This window comes from Triticum aestivum, chromosome 1B (assembly GCF_018294505.1).
Source record: "Triticum aestivum cultivar Chinese Spring chromosome 1B, IWGSC CS RefSeq v2.1, whole genome shotgun sequence".
Lineage (NCBI taxonomy): Eukaryota > Viridiplantae > Streptophyta > Magnoliopsida > Poales > Poaceae > Triticum > Triticum aestivum.
The window spans coordinates 93,450,749-93,469,373 of NC_057795.1; the positions used below are offsets into that span (position 1 = coordinate 93,450,749).

At 47.2% G+C, this 18,625-nt stretch overlaps 1 protein-coding gene across 1 annotated transcript; it reads right to left on the bottom strand.

Moving 5' to 3' along the window:
• Positions 1–8,773: 8,773 nt before the first annotated feature.
• Positions 8,774–11,258, bottom strand: LOC100049024 (probable WRKY transcription factor 26). The gene is made up of 5 exons (XM_044530407.1): positions 10,849–11,258; positions 10,548–10,736; positions 9,923–10,335; positions 9,339–9,509; positions 8,774–9,193 (listed from the first exon to the last, which is right to left on the bottom strand). The coding sequence occupies exons 1-5, from the start codon at positions 11,134–11,136 to the stop codon at positions 8,878–8,880; spliced, it is 1,377 nt and encodes a 458-aa protein (XP_044386342.1). The 5' UTR covers positions 11,137–11,258; the 3' UTR covers positions 8,774–8,877.
• Between the last annotated feature and the right edge of the window lie 7,367 nt (positions 11,259–18,625).

The window sequence follows — 18,625 nt, forward strand, 5'->3', positions numbered from 1 at the left end:
AGAGTCAGTCCAAGTACAAGTGCTACCGACTTGATGACAAGGACACTCTCTTTTTCGAGGATCGAATTGTTGTGCCCAAAGGTGAACTTCGTAAGGTGATCATGAACGAGGCTCACAACTCTCTCCTCTCCATCCACCCTGGTAGTACGAAGATGTATCAGGACCTCAAGCAAGCTTATTGGTGGACTCGAATGAAGCGCGAGATCGCTCAATTCGTGAACGAATGTGATGTCTGTAGAAGAGTGAAGGCAGAACACCAAAGGCCAGCTGGTCTCCTCCAACCTCTTGCCATTCCAGAATGGAAGTTTGACCACATTGAAATGGACTTCGTGACTGGTTTTCCAAAGTCCAAGCGTGGCAATGATGCTATATTTGTCGTCATCGACAAGCTCACCAAGGTGGCTCATTTTCTACCTATCAAAGAGTCAATCACTGCAGCTCAATTGGCGGAACTCTATACCTCTCGCATTGTCTCTCTGCACGGTATTCCTCAAGTGATATCTTCAGACCGTGGCAGCATCTTTACCTCCAAGTTTTGGGATTCTTTTCAGAAGGCCATGGGCACCAACATCCGCTTCAGCACAGCGTTCCATCCTCAAACAAGCAGTCAAGTCGAGCGTGTCAATCAGATTCTTGAAGATATGCTCAGGGCTTGTGTGATCTCCTTCGGCATGAAGTGGGAGGATTGTCTTCCTTATGCTGAATTCTCATACAACAACAGCTTTCAAGCAAGTTCGGGCAAGGCCCCCTTTGAAATTCTGTATGGCAGGAAGTGCCGTACCCCTCTCAACTGGTCCGAAACCGGTGAACGTCAGCTGCTGGGTAATGACTTAATCACAGAAGCAGAAGACATGTGCAAAGTCATTCGTGATAACCTCAAAGCAGCTCAATCCCGCCAGAAGTGCTACTATGATAGTAAGCACCGTGAATTGGTTTTCGAGATCGGAGATCATGTTTACCTCCGCGTCTCTCCCATGAAAGGTACTCGTCGCTTCGGTATCAAAGGGAAGCTTGCCCCTAGATACGTGGGACCTTTCAAGATTGTCAGCAAGAGAGGCGACCTCGCCTATCAACTCGAGCTTCCTTCAAACTTTGCAAATGTTCATGATGTGTTCCACGTCTCTCAGCTTCGAAAGTGCTTCAAGACTCCTGACCGCACCGTCAACTTCGAGGACATTGAGCTCCAAGAAGATCTCTCCTATCGTGAGCACCCAGTTGCTATTCTTGAAGAGACTGAACGCAAAACTCGCAACAAGTCAATCAAATTTCTCAAAGTCAAGTGGTCACACCATTCCGACCGTGAAGCTACCTGGGAACGCGAGGATCACCTCCGTTCTGAGTACCCGGAGTTCTTTCAGTCCTAGATCTCGGGACGAGATCTTTTCGTAGTGGTGGAGTGTTGTAAACGCCCCAGATATACTTTCCATTTTTTGTATCCAACTCTTGCCGTCTCCGGCGCTAAGTTATATTTATTTCTCGGGTTTGGGTCTTTGTCTCCGTGTGTTGTTTTCTTTTTCGTGCATCTCTTATCATGTCATCACGTGCATTGCATTTGCATACATGTTCGTCTCATGCATTCGAGCATTTTCCCCGTTGTCCGTTTTGCATTCCGGCGTTTCGTTCTCCTCCGGTGGTCATTTCTACCTTTCTTTCTCGTGTGGGGTTTAAACATTTCCGGATTGGACCGAGTCTTGCCAAGCGGCCTTGGTTTACTACCGGTAGACCGCCTGTCAAGTTTCGGGTCATTTGGACTTCGTTTGATACTCCAACGGTTAACCGAGGGACCGAAAAGGCCTCGTGTGTGTTGCAGCCCAACACCCCCCAAATTTGGCCCAAAACCCACCAAACTCTGCTCCATGTCCTAGAGCGTTCGATCACGATCGTGTGGGCGAAAACCGCACCTCATTTGGACTCTCCTAGCTCCCTCTATGCCTATATATACACCCCTCCGTTTTCGGATCTCTCCCTCTTCCCGAAACCCTAAAAAACTCCTCCGGCCGCCGTCGGACACAACCGCCGCCGACGGACATGTCCGGCCTCCCCGTCCGCCGCCACGTGTCGGCCTCCTAGTGGCGCCGCCCGGTCCCCAGTTCGCCGCCGCCCGCGGGCCCGCGAGGCCCGTGCGGGGCCCCCGCGGCCCGAACCGCCGCCGCGCCCTGTCCCGCGCCCCGCCGCCGTCTTCTCCCCGGCCGGCCGCCGCCGCGGCCGCCGTCGCCGCCCCAGCCGGAGGTTGCCGCCGCCGCGGGCACCTCGCCGCCCGGCCGCTCCCCGCCTCGGCTCCCGCGCCCCTCCGCTGCCTCCTTGCCGGCGCCGCCCCCCCCGGCGACCTCCTCCCCGCCGGCGCACCCCGCCGCTCCGGTGAGCTCGAGCTCCGCCGCCGGCGCCGCCTCGGCTTCCATGCCCCGGCGAGCCCAGATCCAGATCCGCGCGTGTACAGTAAACCCTAACCCCCCTCCGATTTTTCTAAGTCCCTAGATTTTTGATCCATGTTGCTCTGTTCGAGGTCCCGTAACTTTGCAACCGTAGCTCCGTTTTGGGCGTATGATATATCAAAATCTTCGTCTCGACATGTACATCATTTCATTCCATTGCATCATTTGCATTTGAGGTCATCTTGATACCCAAAATGCTGTTAGAAGGAGGCTTCGTGAGTTAAATTGCAGATCCGTTAGTTCATCATGCACTTTTGTCATTTTTGCTATATTTAATTCGTGCATGATATGCCTGTGCCCCTTTGGGATGAATTGGGAAGCATTTTGTCTTCTTTCCAGAGGTGCCACCCATGCATTTTTAGGATGTGTGTGTTGTCTTGTGCAAGCTTGCGAAGAGAGGTACCTGAGATTGCAGATTTCAGGGACTTAGCGATTTTCGCTAAGTCTGGGATATTTTAGTTCATGATGCTATATGTCCAGCTTGTTTCCTAGTGATCCGTGCCTCTTTTGAGGATGATCAGTAAGGGAGTTTTGATATTTATGTTATGCTCTATCCATCCATGTCTTTGTTTGCATTTGTGGAGTGCTCTAGGTTGACTCAATCGAGCTCAACTTTTGCTTCATTGTTAATCTGGGCAGATCGTCAACTTGTTTGCGATTTCGCCGATGCTACCGTTAGCGTTCCATGCATGCTATGCCTTCGTTCTTGCCATGTGTAGCTAGCACTTTGTGCCTTCTTGCTGGTGATATGCTTTCCTTGCCATGACTTGCACCGTAGTGAGTGCATCGAGCTCGTTTACATGCCTTCGTGAGTTAAATTTCAGCATGTCTCAGTTTTCACTAAGTCTGAAAACTGATTGTGTTCGAGCGATGTTCGTGAGCTCGGTAGAGTATTTTGTGAACCCTTTTGGCCCCAGGTCACTTTGGGTGTTTTGTTAAGCTTGTTGAGTAGCTCCATGCCATGTTCTTACTTGTCATGTTCAGGTTTTCTATCATGTTGTTTTGCTGCTCCGAAGAGGGCTTCGTGATCTGAAATTTCAGACTAGTGTTAATTTCACTAAGTCTGAAATCTGTTTTGCATTTGCGTTTTAGCCATGCTTGTTTGAACCTCTTAATGGATGAATTTGCCTATGGCTCAGTGCTAGTGTTTTGTCAACCATCTTGTGTACATCACTGCCATATATTTTGTTTTCATGTTTGGTGGCTGTAGCATGTTCTTTTCGTTGCATTTAGATGCCTACTTGCTATAAATCGCAGACCGGTGTCATATCTTAAAACGCTTGCCATTTCCAAACCGTAGCTCCGATTCCTATGATCTTTATATCGTTTTCAAGCGATTTCATCCCCTCTATCCAGTGGCACACTTGGTTTTCCAAGTTAATGCCAGGTTCATGCATTTCCTGTCATATCTTGCATTTTGCATCCCGCATCGCATCCCGCATAGCATATCGTCATTTCATCATGTTGCTTGGTCTTGCCCGTGGTTGATTGTGTCCTTGTTGCTTGTTTGTCTTTGGGTAGAGCCGGGAGACGAGTTCGCTACCGAGGAGCCCGTTGAGTTTGCTTGTGAGGATCCAGTCAACTCTGACAACTGTGCAGGCAAGATGATCATACCCTCGAAATCACTACTATCTTTGCTATGCTAGTTTGCTCGCTCTTTTGCTTGCCACTGCTTCGATGCCTACCTTTTGCTTGTCAGCCTCCCAATTGCCATGTTGAACCTCTAACCCACCTTTGTCCTAGCAAACCGTTGATTGGCTATGTTACCGCTTGCTCAGCCCTTCTTATAGCGTTGTTAGTTGCAGGTGAAGATTGGAGCCGTTCCTTGTTGGAACATTTATATTGCTTGTTGGGATATCATTATATTGCTATGTTATCTTAACGCATCTATATACTTGGTAAAGGGTGGAAGGCTCGGCCTCTCGCCTAGTGTTTTGTTCCACTCTTGCCGCCCTAGTTTCCGTCATATCGGTGTTATGTTCCCGGAATGTTGCGTCCCTTACACGGTTGGGCTATAATGGGAACCCCTTGATAGTTCGTCTTGATTAAAGCTTTTCCAGCAATGCCCAACATTGGTTTTACCATTTGTCACCTAGCCTCTTTTTCCCTTGGGTTTCCGGAGCCCGAGGGTCATCTTATTTTAACCCCCCCCGGGCCAGTGCTCCTCTGAGTGTTGGTCCGAACCAGGCAGCCTGCGGGGCCACCTCGGGGAAACTTGAGGTTTGGTTTTACTCGTAGCTTGACCTATCCGAGCGTGCCCTGAGAAAGAGATATGTGCAGCTCCTATCGGGATTTGTCGGCACATTCGGGCGGTGTTGCTGGACTTGTTTTAACCTGCCGAATCATCTTGTTGTACCGAGATACCGAGTCTGATCGGTGTGTCTTGGGTGGAGGTCTATTCCTTCGTTGACCGTGAGAGCTTGTTATGGGCTAAGTTGGGACCCCCCTGCAGGGATTGATCTTTCGAAAGCCGTGCCCGCGGTTATGGGCAGATGGGAATTTGTTAATGTCCGGTTGTAGATAACTTTAATTAAACTTAATTAAAATGAATCAACCGTGTGTGTTACCGTGATGGCCCCTTCTCGGCGGAGTCCGGGAAGTGGACACGGTGTTGGAGTTATGCTTGCGCAGGATGTTCCTTTAGCTTCTCGCTCGTGCTTCGCCTTCTCTCCTCGCTCTCTTTTGCGTATAAGTTAGCCACCACATATGCCAGTCGCTTGCTGCAGCTCCACACATATTGGCCTTATCCATTCCTATGAGCTTAAATAGTCTTGATCGCGTGGGTGTGAGATTGCTGAGTCCCTGTGGCTCACAGATACTACAACTCCAGATGCAGGTCCAGGTGAGTCCGCTCCAGGTGACGAGTACGAGCTCAAGTGGGAGTTCGACGAGGACTCTCAGCGATACTATGTTTCTTTTCCGGATGATCAGTAGTGGTGCCTAGTTGGGGTTATCGATTCAGGACCTTGTCGCATGTTGGGGGTCTTTTCTATTTTGGCGCCGTAGTCGGGCCATGAGTGCTTGTTTGATGGATGTTATTTATGTACTCTGATGTGACGTGGCGAGTGTAAGCCAACTATGTTATCTCCCCCTTTTTATTATGTATTACATGGGATGTTGTAATGATTGCCTGACTTGCGACATTGCTTTCAATGCGGTTATGCCTCTAAGCCGTGCCTCGACACGTGGGAGCTATAGCCGCATCGAGGGCGTTACACAGAGCTATGGCGTAGTGGATCTTTCTTGACACCCGTGTAAGAACACATTAAGCCGGTGCGGCAACTCAAGGGTATGATCCGCCATGCAACCCAGCATCAAACCAAGTCAATACCAATTAAGTCGTTTCCCAGAAGCGCTTTAACCCTTGCAATGGTGGGGGCGAGTTTCTTACGTTCAGCAGCGGTCAACTTATCAGCAAGAGGATGTTTTGAGTCAAGACGCTGGGCACGATAGCCTGGCGGTCGGTTCTCGTCAGCTGGAGAGATATCCTTGCAATAGAATCATGTCTGGTTCCAATCTTTTGGATGACTCGGCAGGCAAGTGTAGGGGAAGATAGCACCTCTCCTTCGCTGAATTGATATCCCGCCAAGTTCCAAGCTGGGTCCGTTCGAATACTCATTTTGGCGGTTCAAATAAAAGTATTGCCTAAATAGTTCCACACTTGGCTCCTCTTGAAGGTACACCTTGCAGAAACTTTGAAAATTGCATATGTTTGACACGGAATTGGGTCTGATGTCTTGAGGATGAAGCTCGAAAAAGTGCAGAACATCTCGGAAAAATTTAGAACCGGGCGGTGAGAAGCCCCGATTCATGTGATCAGTAAAAACGATGAGTTCATCGTCCTTTGGCTGAGGTTTTTCTTCTTCCAGATCAGGGCCGCGATAATGCATGACATTCTTCTCTGGTAAATAGCCGGTTTTCACAAAGTCCTTGAGCGTGTCCTCAGTGACAATGGAGGGAACCCAGTTGCATGAAGTGGTTGTCTTAGGAAGCATCGTAAAGGAGGAAGCCTAAAAGAAAGAATAACTTTGCCGGTTTAAAGTTGATTCATTAAGCCGGTGGAAAACACTACAGTACATATTCAGAGTGGCGGCTTAAAAGGGGCCTAATGATATATGACTAGCTACAACTGGTGATGTAAGCTGCCATGACAATATTCACAGTTAAGATCTCTCAAGAAGGGAAAATTTTGCTAAGTGAGAGACAAACAGATTTCATAGATTGAAGCTACAATTTCGGATCTGTGGCAGTACAGAAAATGCAGTAAATTCTAAACCTAAATATTGCAGCAGCAGGAGAACTAGCACAAGGGTGAGATTTTTGCAGCTGTAAAGCAAGTTTTGAGATAACAGAAGGAGTGGAAACAGGTTCCGCGCGTCCTAAGGGATATATTTGGATCTACAATAAGAGCTAACTAGAAGTACATCGAAGAACAGCAAAGAACGACGAAGAACAAGAAAGAACAGGGCTAACCCTAATATAGATCTGGAGCATGGGAGGGTGAACGCTTACAGATGGACATGAACTGCGATGGAGCGTCGGCGTTCTCTGGTCCCGTTTAGGTTGATGCATCGACCAAGGGTGAGGAGGACGGTGAGCTTCGCGGCGGCGGCGGAGCTTGAAGTGGCAGATGAGTCGTAAGAGGAGGAGGAAGACGAGAAGGAGAAGGGGGGAAATGAAAGGAGGCGGTCTGACCCTATTTATAAGGAGAAGGGTGAACATGTAGGCACGAAAGACGAGGAGGTCAAAGAATGATTATCCAGCGGTTCGGACGCCTCGATTTTCGGAAAGGTCATTAAAGAAAAAGATTCAATAAGATATATTGGATATTGTGTGAAATTTATGACAGGTGACGTCATTGCGGGTTACCACGATCGCAGAAGATGACGTCATGTCGGGTTATGAGATCTCGCACAAATAAAAGAGGAAGTATTTTTTCTAACTATTCCACGACACATCCTGACTATCCAACCCAAGCACCTTTTGGTAGCGACCGACGAAGGAGTAGCTCCGCTTGGGGTTTTTGTAGGGCTGAAAGTTGTACTCTTAAGATCGTCATCATCCGGATTGAACTCTCTTGGCATGTAAGTACCACGACTAGCATCCGGGGCCCTGCCACGGTTCGTTCAGCCTCCTTTATTCCCACCACCCCTCTGAAAAGAGTAGTCCTCTCTGCGGTGTTCAAAGGCGATCAAAGTGGGAAGGTAGATAATGTCACTTGCGGCTTGCACTACATTGCCATGTTCCTTAGCCACATGGCTGACAAAGTCGCAAACACCACAAAACATGGGCATTTTTTCGTACTCAAAATTGAAATAGACCTTCTTCTTCCTTAGGGTTGGGCTAGCACATCTTGTCAGAGGTTTGCGAACATCCAAGTTGATGCGCACTCGGATCGCCCCTCCGTGTCCTTCCACCGATCGCTCATCAACAAACTCCGCCACTCCTGCTTTCTTAGCCAGTTGTGATGTGATGCTACATGTGCGCATCTTCTCCTTCAAGCTCATGATTCTCACACATGCCTGATATGTGAAATAACTCTGTATCCTCAAGTTCCGACCAACCATCATAGCTAGCCAGCAACATCGGGCAGTTACAGAATAACCACGGACCGTCACGCATCACATATTCCCAATCTACCAAGCAGTATAGTTGCACTGGAAAGAGGTTGTCTTTGATTGCTCTAAATTCCACTTCTTGGGCAAGATTCCACGCGGACCTCATGGCTCCAAAGAAGGCTCCATGGCTGAAAGTGCGTGAGGTATGAATCCTTGCCAGTGCCATGAATTCGGCATCCTTCTCTAGTTCCTCAAGGTCTTCCTCTAAGACGACGTCCCCCTGTTCATCTTCGCGTAGGTTAAGATATTTGAACTTGTCTCCCAGGTCCTCGGTGTTAGATGTAGAGCCACCTCCACCAGAGGACTCAGTTTCTCTGACCTTCTTTTTTTCCACGTCAACGCCGTGTGCGCCACCGCTTAGGTCCGCTCTGTTCTTAGCAGCATCGCTGTCAACTCACGAAGTAGTAGAATTCTCGCTCGCCATCTTCCCAGAAGCCAACGAATACGCGATCCAGGTCAGTGCATGTCTCCTAATACGGTGATGATCTCTCTTAGATGAAATTGAAGGGAACTCTAGGTCAGATCCGGGGAGGAGTTGGCGGATATCGTAGCCGCCAAAAGCTTATCGCCTGGGAGAGGAAACCCCAAAACGGGTACGAGACGTTGTATAGAAAATATGTGATCAAATATCAGTATGTGCTTAGTACTGTTTACGTCATGCTTATGATCTATTTTCTGCATTAAATTAATCAAACAATTGCATATTACTCAACAGCAACAAAAAGCATCAACTAAAAAAACATGTTGCAGCTACTGTATCATATTGTACATGTGGACGCACATGTAAACGCCACAGGGGAACGAAGAGCCGCGGCCGAGCCTGCTAGCTAGCAGAGGAGCGACTCGACGAACATGTCGTCCCGGGGTTCGTCCTTGGCCGCGTAGCCTCGGTGTCCGGCGGCAGGGTTGGCGAGCATCTCGAGGGTGTACGGGGCCTGCCCGGCGGCGGCAGGACAGACGACGACCGAGCTGTCGGAGGAAGACGACGTCGGCAGCGCGCGGCTGGCACCGGCCCCCCTGCCGACCGGCACGTCGTGGCTGTGCCTACCCTCGTAGGTGGTAATCACCGCGCGGTTGTCGTGCGAGGCCCGCTCCACGTGCTTGCGCACCGGGCAACCCACCGTTGTGCACTTGTAGTAGCTCCTGCAACGTCGTCGTCACGGTACAAGTAAGAACACAGGGTCCAAGGGATTAATTCACGTGTAAGATAGATAGACTACCCATCCCATCATGTGAAAAAGGAGAAGGGTTACGAGTTGCCTGCTGATCGAAGGTAATTAATTCTCACCTGGGGTTGGGATTGCCCTTGACAACCTTCTGCCCGTACTTCCTCCACCGGAAGCCGTCGTCGAGTATGTCTATATCGCTCAGCGTCTGCACCACAAGCGTGGGCTCGCGCACGGGCTTCACGCAGGCGCCGGTGCCACCTGAACTGCCCTCGTTGTCACCGTGCTCCTTCCTGACAACCAATCAAACACACAAAATCTTCAAATTAATCTAACAACACCTACGAGAAAGCCAACCGCAGTGAAAATTAGCACAGCGTTACTACTACCTCCGTCTCGGTGAGTAAGTCATTCGCGTAGTTCTAGGTTGATGATTTAATTATCTAAATATGTATTATATGTGACAAAAAATATATATTTAGAAACTACAATCGTGTAGAAATCTAGTGATATATTTTTCATGACATATAATACATATTTAATTCCTTAAATCAATGACCTAAAACTACGTGAATGACTTATTCACCTAGACGGAGGTAATAATATTAGTGATCTTGTACTACCGGCGCTTGGTCTCGGGCTCAGCGCCATCACCGAGTATTAGTTTATAGAGGTAGTATTTGGCAAGCAATGACCAATTACTTACCGGCGCTTGGTCTCAGGCTCAGCGCCATTGTCGGCCTCATCGTCTCCGAATGTGACGGATGAATTCTCAGGCGTCGGGCCAGAGTGCTCCGAGCCGTTGGTATGATCCTCCGCAATGACCGCCGCACAGCCGGAGGAGTTGCGGCGCGTGGAGGGGGGCTTCGGGTGATCATGCGCGCCCTTGTAGACAATCTGCGTGATGCGGCCGTCTGCAAGAGAGCGTTCCACTTTCTTCTTCATGGAGCAATTGTTGTAGGTGCACTTGTAGTAGCTCCGCGGGTTCTCGCTGCCCTTAACTTGCTTCTGCCCGTACTTCCTCCAATTGTATCCGTCCTCAACCTGCTTGTTGTTGTCGCCGCTGCTGCTCTTGTTGCTCACTTCTACCACTTGTTGTTGTTGTTGCTGCTGATGTTCCTGCACAAACATATGTGTCTTTGTGAGCTACGACTGTATTATCAAAGAGATAAAAAAAAAGCATAACAAGTTCATAATTTATACTAGCATACAGCCTCGGTGCATGCTGTAACAGTTAAACTAAGTTAAGACGTTGAAGCATCATATGTACTCCTATGTACTAGGGTAGTTTCGACAATAATACTGAATATCTTTGTACTAGTATTATGTACCTTGAATAAAGGTAAGTAATTTGTTTGAGCGTTGACCGTGGCGTTGGGCTTCACTGCGTGAAAGGAGAAGCCAAAGAGGCCGCTGTCTCCACGGCCGACCTCATCCTGCTGAAAGGTGTTCAGATCGGCGCTCGCCTGCCAGTCGTATCTCCGCGCAGGGATCGCACCTGTAGTCGGAGACGCCAATATCTGACGGAAACACAGGCGGCAGCTAAAATCAGCACCACGGATCATAAGCACATACGAAACTAGCAAAAAAAAATGATTTGCACATCAGCAACACGAGATGGAGGAGGCGTACATGAGAGTAGTTGAGGAGAACGGGAGAGTGGAGCAGCTCAGCAGGGCTGAGACCTGCAGGGATGGAGAAGCAGGAGAAGGGCGACGCTGGCGACGAGATGGGCAGGCTGGGCGGCTGCGCGGACTTGAACTTGGGCACCCCGGCCCGACCCCCTCGGTTGAACCCCCTTGGCGACCCCTCCACGTCGCCGGCGCCAGACCCTGATAGAAGCTCAGTGAAGGACGTGATGAACGGCGGCGGCGTGAACGTGAACCCTGCGTGATCCAAGCTCCCTGTGGGGGAGGACATGGCGATCGACGGAAGGAGCAGCGAGATTTTTTCGAGAGTAGAAGGAGCAGGGAGATTAAATATTGAAATTGAGACTTGGGTTGGGAGAGGGGTGGTGTGATTGGTGAACGGAGGACAGGAGTGGTTGCTGGGTGGCGCCTTAAGTAGATGCCGGTAGCACAGCAGTGGACCTGTGGCTGTACTGATTCCCGGCAAGCAAGCAGCAAGCCCGAGGAGGTGTACTGGTCGCTGACCACGTGGGGTAAGAGTGTCAGTGGACGTCAGCTAAAATGGGAACGTGATGGTTTGCAGTGCTTCCGCGAAGGGAGTCTGGGTCAAACCTCGTGCGGCTTTGACCAGTCAGCCAGGGCGGCGTGGTTCGGGGAAGTGAGGTTCCGAGAAGAAGAGATGGCGTGGGTGCATCGCCAGCGACAGCATGAGCGTGGCGTGTTCCCACGGCTCTCTTCGCGCGTGCAAATCCGGCTGTAATAGTATGTGCGCAGCTCCCAGGCCGTGATACTTTGGTCTTTGCGCAATACTTTATTCCAAGTAGAGCACAAACTGCACAGGCATGTGCTTTTCTAATACTCCTTCCATTTCTTTATACAATGCTACTATAAAAAATACATTTTGCATCTATACAAGGCAATTAACAGTAACTGAGACAAAATTTAATGATGTTTTCTTGTACTCCGGGTACTCGGCCTCGTAGAGAAGACGCGCATCCGGCTCCTGGAGGTGTCGGCGGCCGAAGCCGTTCGCCACTGCACCGTCGCCTGGGTATCTCTCGGTCATTTCGCTCTCGGCGGGGAAGGCAGTGGGGGGAGAGCTCGTCGGCATGAAGAAAGCTTTCGCGAGAGGGAGAGGAGAGGTTGTGGCGCTCACCAGCAGGGAGGGCGCCTTTTTATAGCCGAAGCGGGTGGCGGGCGGGGCGGCATGCGGGCGGACACGTGGCGCATGCAAGCGGACGCGCGTCGGCGGCGTTTTAACTGCGCCGCCCGTGAGGCATCATTGGAGGCTGACCGGCGCGGCAGCATTGATTCCCATGAGAACTGAGGCGATGAGGTCGACGAAGCGGCCGTCTCGCTGACTCGGCGGGCCCGCGTCTGTTTCGCGCCAAAACGCTCGCCCCGGCGCCCCCGAGCGTCCCCCGGCGCGTCGGGTTCGGCCTGGGTCCACCGGCGCTGATTTCGGCCCAAGCCGGCGAAAAACGGGCTCCTGGGGGCGCGACTGGGCCGTTTTTTCGGCGCCGGCAAAAAAAAATTCGCCTAGGGAAGCCGTTCTGCGGACGCGGTTGGAGATGCTCTATCATTCTGATTTATATACAAGTAGCCAAAAAATAAGTTTTAATAAAGATATTTATCGCCATATACGATAACAAAATCCGGATAATTTATGATGCTCAAAGTGAACTGAAGTTACGAATATTTGAGGCATTATTATAATGCTATAGAGTCAAAACTCGACAATTGTTGAATCTTTCTAGGATTGGACACAAAATATTTCAGAAAGGTTGTTGCTTCTTCATGGACTTGTGGTATCATTCGAAAAGGCAACATGAAAAGAACAAAAAAAATATTAACTATAATATTACCACTTTGGTTCATCACCATTGACATGAACAATTTAAGCATCTAGATCTCTCTCACATATAAAATTATGAAACTGTTATAAGAAACGGTTAGCATAACGGTTATTTGGAGCCTTCATGATGTAAAAAAAAGGTTATTTTTTCATCTACATCATCTATTGAAGATGCTTCGATATTCCATGGATCAGTCTTGTTGCTAGCAAGCTGCTGCTAGATAAATTATTCCATGGATCAATCATGTTATTTAAACAAAGACAAAATCCTGGGGCTAGACGGTACTCCCTCCATTTCAAAATATAGTGCGTCCGCGCTTTCCAAGGTCCAACTTTAACCATAAATTTAGCCAACGAGACCGACTGTGGCATGAGAAAAAATTATATAATTGAAAACTTCTTTTAAATACGAATTCACTGGTATAACTTTTGCTTCCGCCGCAGTCGGTCTCGTTGGTTAAATTTATGGTGAAAGTTGAAGCACGGGAATAGTACCATCTAGCTCCCTATGTCCGGAAAAAGTTGTCCAGCGCTTACTTCCTCCATTTCAAAATTTAGTGCGCCCATGCTTCCAAAGGTTCAACTTTGACCATAAATTTAACCAACGAGACCAGCTGTGGTGGGAGAAAAAAATTATATAATTGAAAAGTTCTTTTGAATACGAATTCACTGGTATAACTTTTGCACCCGTCACATTCGGTCTTGTTGGTTAAGTTTATAGTCAAAGTTGAAGCACGGGATAGAGGAAGCACTATATTTTCGAACGGAAGGAGTAGTTTATTTTCGATTTTGCAAAAAAAAAACCTTCCATCTTCAAATCTCTTGCTAATCAGCGCCCCGCTGCTTCTTCCTCATTTCTCCGTCGGCCGCATGCACCGTGGTCGCCCAAGCCACCATCGGCACCCATCGTAGGGCCGAGCGCGTGACGATGGCCATGGCCAGCGCTGCCGCTATTAACCACCGTCGCCCGGGCCCACCTGCGCCACCCGAGGCGAGCTGCGTCGTCCACCTGCTCCTCTGCGGCGGCTCCCCGGCCGAAGGGCGCTGCGCCACCGCCATCTTCTCCCACTGTGACCCCTTCTGCCGCCCAGGGCTGCCACGCTATCCCCTCCCGCCGCCCAGCGCCTGCGCTACCGCCGCTAGGACCTACGCGCGCCTGGGTTTCGAGCGCCTGTACCTGGAGCTCCCGGCGGGCCTGGAATTGAAGCCCACTCCTCTCCTCGACCTGCTGCTCATCTGCAAGTTGCTGCTTCTCCCCGGCGGGCCTGCTCGTTATGCTGCACGGAGCTCCCCTGCTCGTGATGCTGCCAGTGAGAAGAACCCATGCTCCAATTTCTCTACATAACACTTGTTCATTAATTTCAAACACAATTGATCATGTACTCTGCAGAAATGTTGCAAAAAAGAGTCAGTTAACACAGAAGTTAACTGAATGTGTCCCTCAATGTCCAATATTCATGATTTAACTGAATCTTAACAGAAGTTAACTGAACTTTGGATAATTTATGATCCTCACCTAGAGTAGAAGCAATTTCTGATCTACTGTTACTGTGGATTAAGTTGGAATTATTTGAATTAGCTAGGTTTATTTAAATTAGTTTGGAATTATTTGAATTAATTTAGAATTATTTGAATTAGCTAGATTCTTCTTCTTCTTCCTAAACAGAAAAAGATGAATATTGTTGGACTAACATGATTTTCTAGACATAGCCCTAAAATTTCTACACACTAATTTGACAAGCAATACTCCATTACGGAGAACATTTACACTGAAAATAGAACATTTACACTGAAAAATAGGACCCCCAAGAAACTGCATTCAGTAATCTTGTACTCTGAAAATATAACATTTACACTGAAGCTTCAAACAAAATTTCAGTGATCTTGTACTCTAAAAATGGAACATTTACACTGAAGCTTCAAACAAAATTTCAGTGATCTTGTACTCAATTTAGTGGCAATCAGACTTGATATGCAAAACTGAAGCTTCAACTGATTTTTTCAAAATTTCAGTGATCGTGTATTAAATTTTCTACCTCACTTTTCTTGAGTTAGTTAAAAATTTACACAGCAGTAGTAAATGTAGTGTGTGTAGAATTTCAACCACAAGACTGTGATTCTCACCAATATCCAGGAGCCAATCAGTTATGTCTTCAGAGAAATTCAGTTGAAATGACAGTAGTTTTCAGTTTTCAGTTTTGACAACAGTAGAACATCTTGTCAGTTTTGACAGTGTGTGTAGTTGTTGTGGAGCAAACTACACACATTTATTTTCTAGTCCAGCAGATGTTGTGGAACATTTATTCCCACCTCCACCACCATCTTGTCAGTTTTGACAATGTGTGTATGCAGTAGTTTTGACAGCAGTATAACCACTCATTCAAAATGAGGAACAACAAATTACTCTAGTAATGGCTCCAATAGTGGTGCTAGGGGTGTTTGTCACATAAAGAAATGTAGAAGATATCTTATTCTAAACCCTTATGATTTGTGACACTGGACTATCATTCTGATGTATGTCAATCAGTATCTTATTCTAAACAATCGTGGATTTATTGGTGTACTGAAAGTTTACCGTGACCAGTGTAGGAAAGTTTACTGAATTTTGTGGAGTACTCAAAGTGCTTTGAACTAGAAGATCATCAAAGTTCAAAGCCTAGCTGATTTGAACGGCTTATTTTCTGGAATCATCAATGTGCATTCAGGGTAAATGTTTATAATGCTTTGAACTTTGATAAAGAAGATAAATGAGCATCAATGTGCATTCAGGCTAGTTCTTTAATTTGAGAGAAATAGAGGTCACCGGTAGACAATTTACATGGGCCAACTCGTTACCTATTCCGACTTATGAAAAGCTGGACAGGGTACTTGCTAGTGTGGAGTGGGAACAAAAATATCTATTGGTGTCGGTCCATGTGATGCAGAGAGCGATCTCGGATCACACACCACTTCTTTTAGACTTGGGTGAGGCTACCATGTGGCAAATAAAAATATCCTCTCCTTCGAGCAAAGTTGGTTTGAGCGAGAAGGATTTATGGAGATGATTGCACAAGAATGGGCTAAGCTGGTTAGTGGAAGGACACATGTTGAGAGATGGCAAAATAAAATTAGACATCTCCGACAGTTTCTGAGAGGTTGGGCCAGAAATGAGAGTGGAATTTACAAACAAGAAAAAGAGCGTCGTACTCAATTGATTGAGGCACTAGACTTAAAGGCTGAAGCCACTCTCCTTTGTGTTAATGAGCAACGAACCAAGTCCGAGGCTGAGAAAGGTCTACGAGCTCTCTTGAGATAGGAGGAGCTGAAGTGGGCGTTGCGTGCGAAAACGCTTAAGGTTGTCCAAGGGGACGATAATACACAATTCTTCCATACGGTTGCAAATGGTAAGCATGGGAAGAAGAAAATCATAAAACTTGAACAGGACGAGGGGACAATAGTGGGACATGAAAATCTTAAAGCATGTATCTCTAATTATTATAAAAAACTTTTTGGACCCCCGAATACAACTACGGTGTCACTTGATGAATCTGTGATTGATGATATACCTCAATTACAGGTAGCAGAGAATGATGTTCTCTCTGCACCGTTTACTGAAAAAGAGGTCCATCAGGCAATATCCCAAATGAAGCCGAATAAAGCGCCAGGACCAGATGGGTTTCCAACTAAATTCTATAAGAAATGTTGGCATATTATTAAAGATGATCTTATGCCTATGTTTCACGATTTTTTTGACGGCCATTTGGAGTTGTTTCATCTTAACTTTGGTATGATAACGCTACTACCTAAGAAAGATGAGGCTATTCGGATCGAACAATTCCGGTCCATTTGTCTGCTGAATGTGAGTTTCAAATTTTTCACAAAGGTTGGAACCAATAGATTGACACAAAATTGCTCATTCAGTGATCCAACCAAGCCAGAAAGCATTCATGCGGGACGACACATACTGGAAGGGGTGGTCGTTCTACATGAAACGCTTCATGAGATCCACTCGAAGAAACTAGATGGGGTTATCTTCAAAGTGGACTTTGAGAAGGCGTATGATAAAGTAAAGTGGCCTTTTCTTCAGCAGGCAATGCGCATGAAGGGTTTTAGTGAAACCTGGAGGAACCAAGTGGATACCCAAGTCCAGAAAGGTAGTGTTGGAATCAAGGTGAATGATGACATCGGCCACTATTTCCAGACAAATAAGGGGTTGCGACAAGGGGATTCCATGTCTCCTCTTCTTTTCAATATTGTGGCAGATATGCTGGCCGTCATTATTGGCAGGGCCAAGCAGCATGGCCATGTAGAGGGTCTAGTTCCTCATCTAGTCGATGGAGGGGTATCCATTCTACAGTATGCTGATGAAACTATTCTTTTCATGGAACATGACATGGCTAAGGCACGTAATATGAAACTTATTTTGTGTCTCTTTGAACAATTGTCTAGCTTAAAAATTAATTTTCATAAGAGCGAGGTGTTCTGCTTTGGGAAGGCCAAAGACGAGGAACACACTTACAGACAATTGTTCGGATGTGAATTAGGTGATTTACCAGTCAGTTACTCGGGTATACCGATCCATCACTGTAAGCTATCCAATAAAGATTGGAAATGTATTGAAGAACGAATTGAAAAAAACTTAGCTGCTGGAAGGGCAAACTTATGTCATATGGAGGTCGGCTAGTTCTGATTAACTCAGTACTGACTAGTATGCCGATGTTTCTACTTTTGTTCTTCGAAATTCCGAAAGGGGTTTGAAAGCGACTTGATTTCTTTAGATCTCGTTTCTTTTGACAGTCTGATGAGGCCAAGAGGAAATATCGTCTCGCGCGATGGGATATCCTTTGCCGACCAAAAGACCAATGGGGTCTCGGTATTGAGAACTCAGAAATTAAGAATAAATGTCTTATGAGCAAATGGTTATACAGATTAGAGACAGAGTCGGAGGGCATGTGGTCTCAAATCCCGCGCAATAAGTATTTGCACTCGAAAACACTAGGCCGGGTTACCATGAGATCGACTGACTCGCCGTTCTGGAAGGGACTTATGCGAATGAAGGATCTGTTCTTTCGTAGGGTCAAATTCTTGGTTGGCAGTGGGATGTCAACAAGATTTTGGGAGGATACTTGGTTAGGAGAGACGCCCCGGGACGTCCAATATCCTACCCTATATGATATTGTGCAACGTAAGGAGGATTACATAGACACCATCCTTCAAACAATTCCCTTGAACATCCAGTTCAGACGTGTGTTAGTTGGGGAGAGATGGACCGCCTGGATGCACTTGGTTCGGAGATTGATAGAAGTTCAACTCTCCGACCAGCCGGATTCAACACAATGGAAGTTAACTATGAATGGGATGTTTACGGTGAAATCATTCTATATGAATTTGATTAACTCTGGCCCCCTCTCAAGGTCGCTGCACATTTGGAAGGTTAAGATTCCTTTGCGTATCAAAATCTTCATGTGGTTTGTCCACAAGCAAGTGGTACTCACAAAGGACAACTTAATTAAGAGGCGATGTGTAGGCAGTTTGTGGTGTTGTTTTTGTGATCATGATGAAACAATACAACACTTATTTCTTGAATGCCCACTCGCCAAGTTACTTCGGAGAACGATTCATATAGCTTTTAATATTAATCCTCCAGTAGATATTGCATTTTTGTTTGGGAAGTGGTTAGCTAGGGTTGAACAGATTACTGTGGCTCGTATTCGGATTGGAATATGTGTGCTACTATGGGCTATATGGAACTGCAGGAATGATATGATTTTTAACAAACAACACACTTTAACTTTTTTGCAGGTTATCTTTAGAGCTACAGCTTGGATCCGTACGTGGTCCTTACTCACTCCTATGGACTCTAGGGAGCCTTTGGTTACTAGGTGCAACCAATGGGAGATGGTAGCTCGGGTTATATTCAACCGGTTCGGATGGCGCTCTCATAACA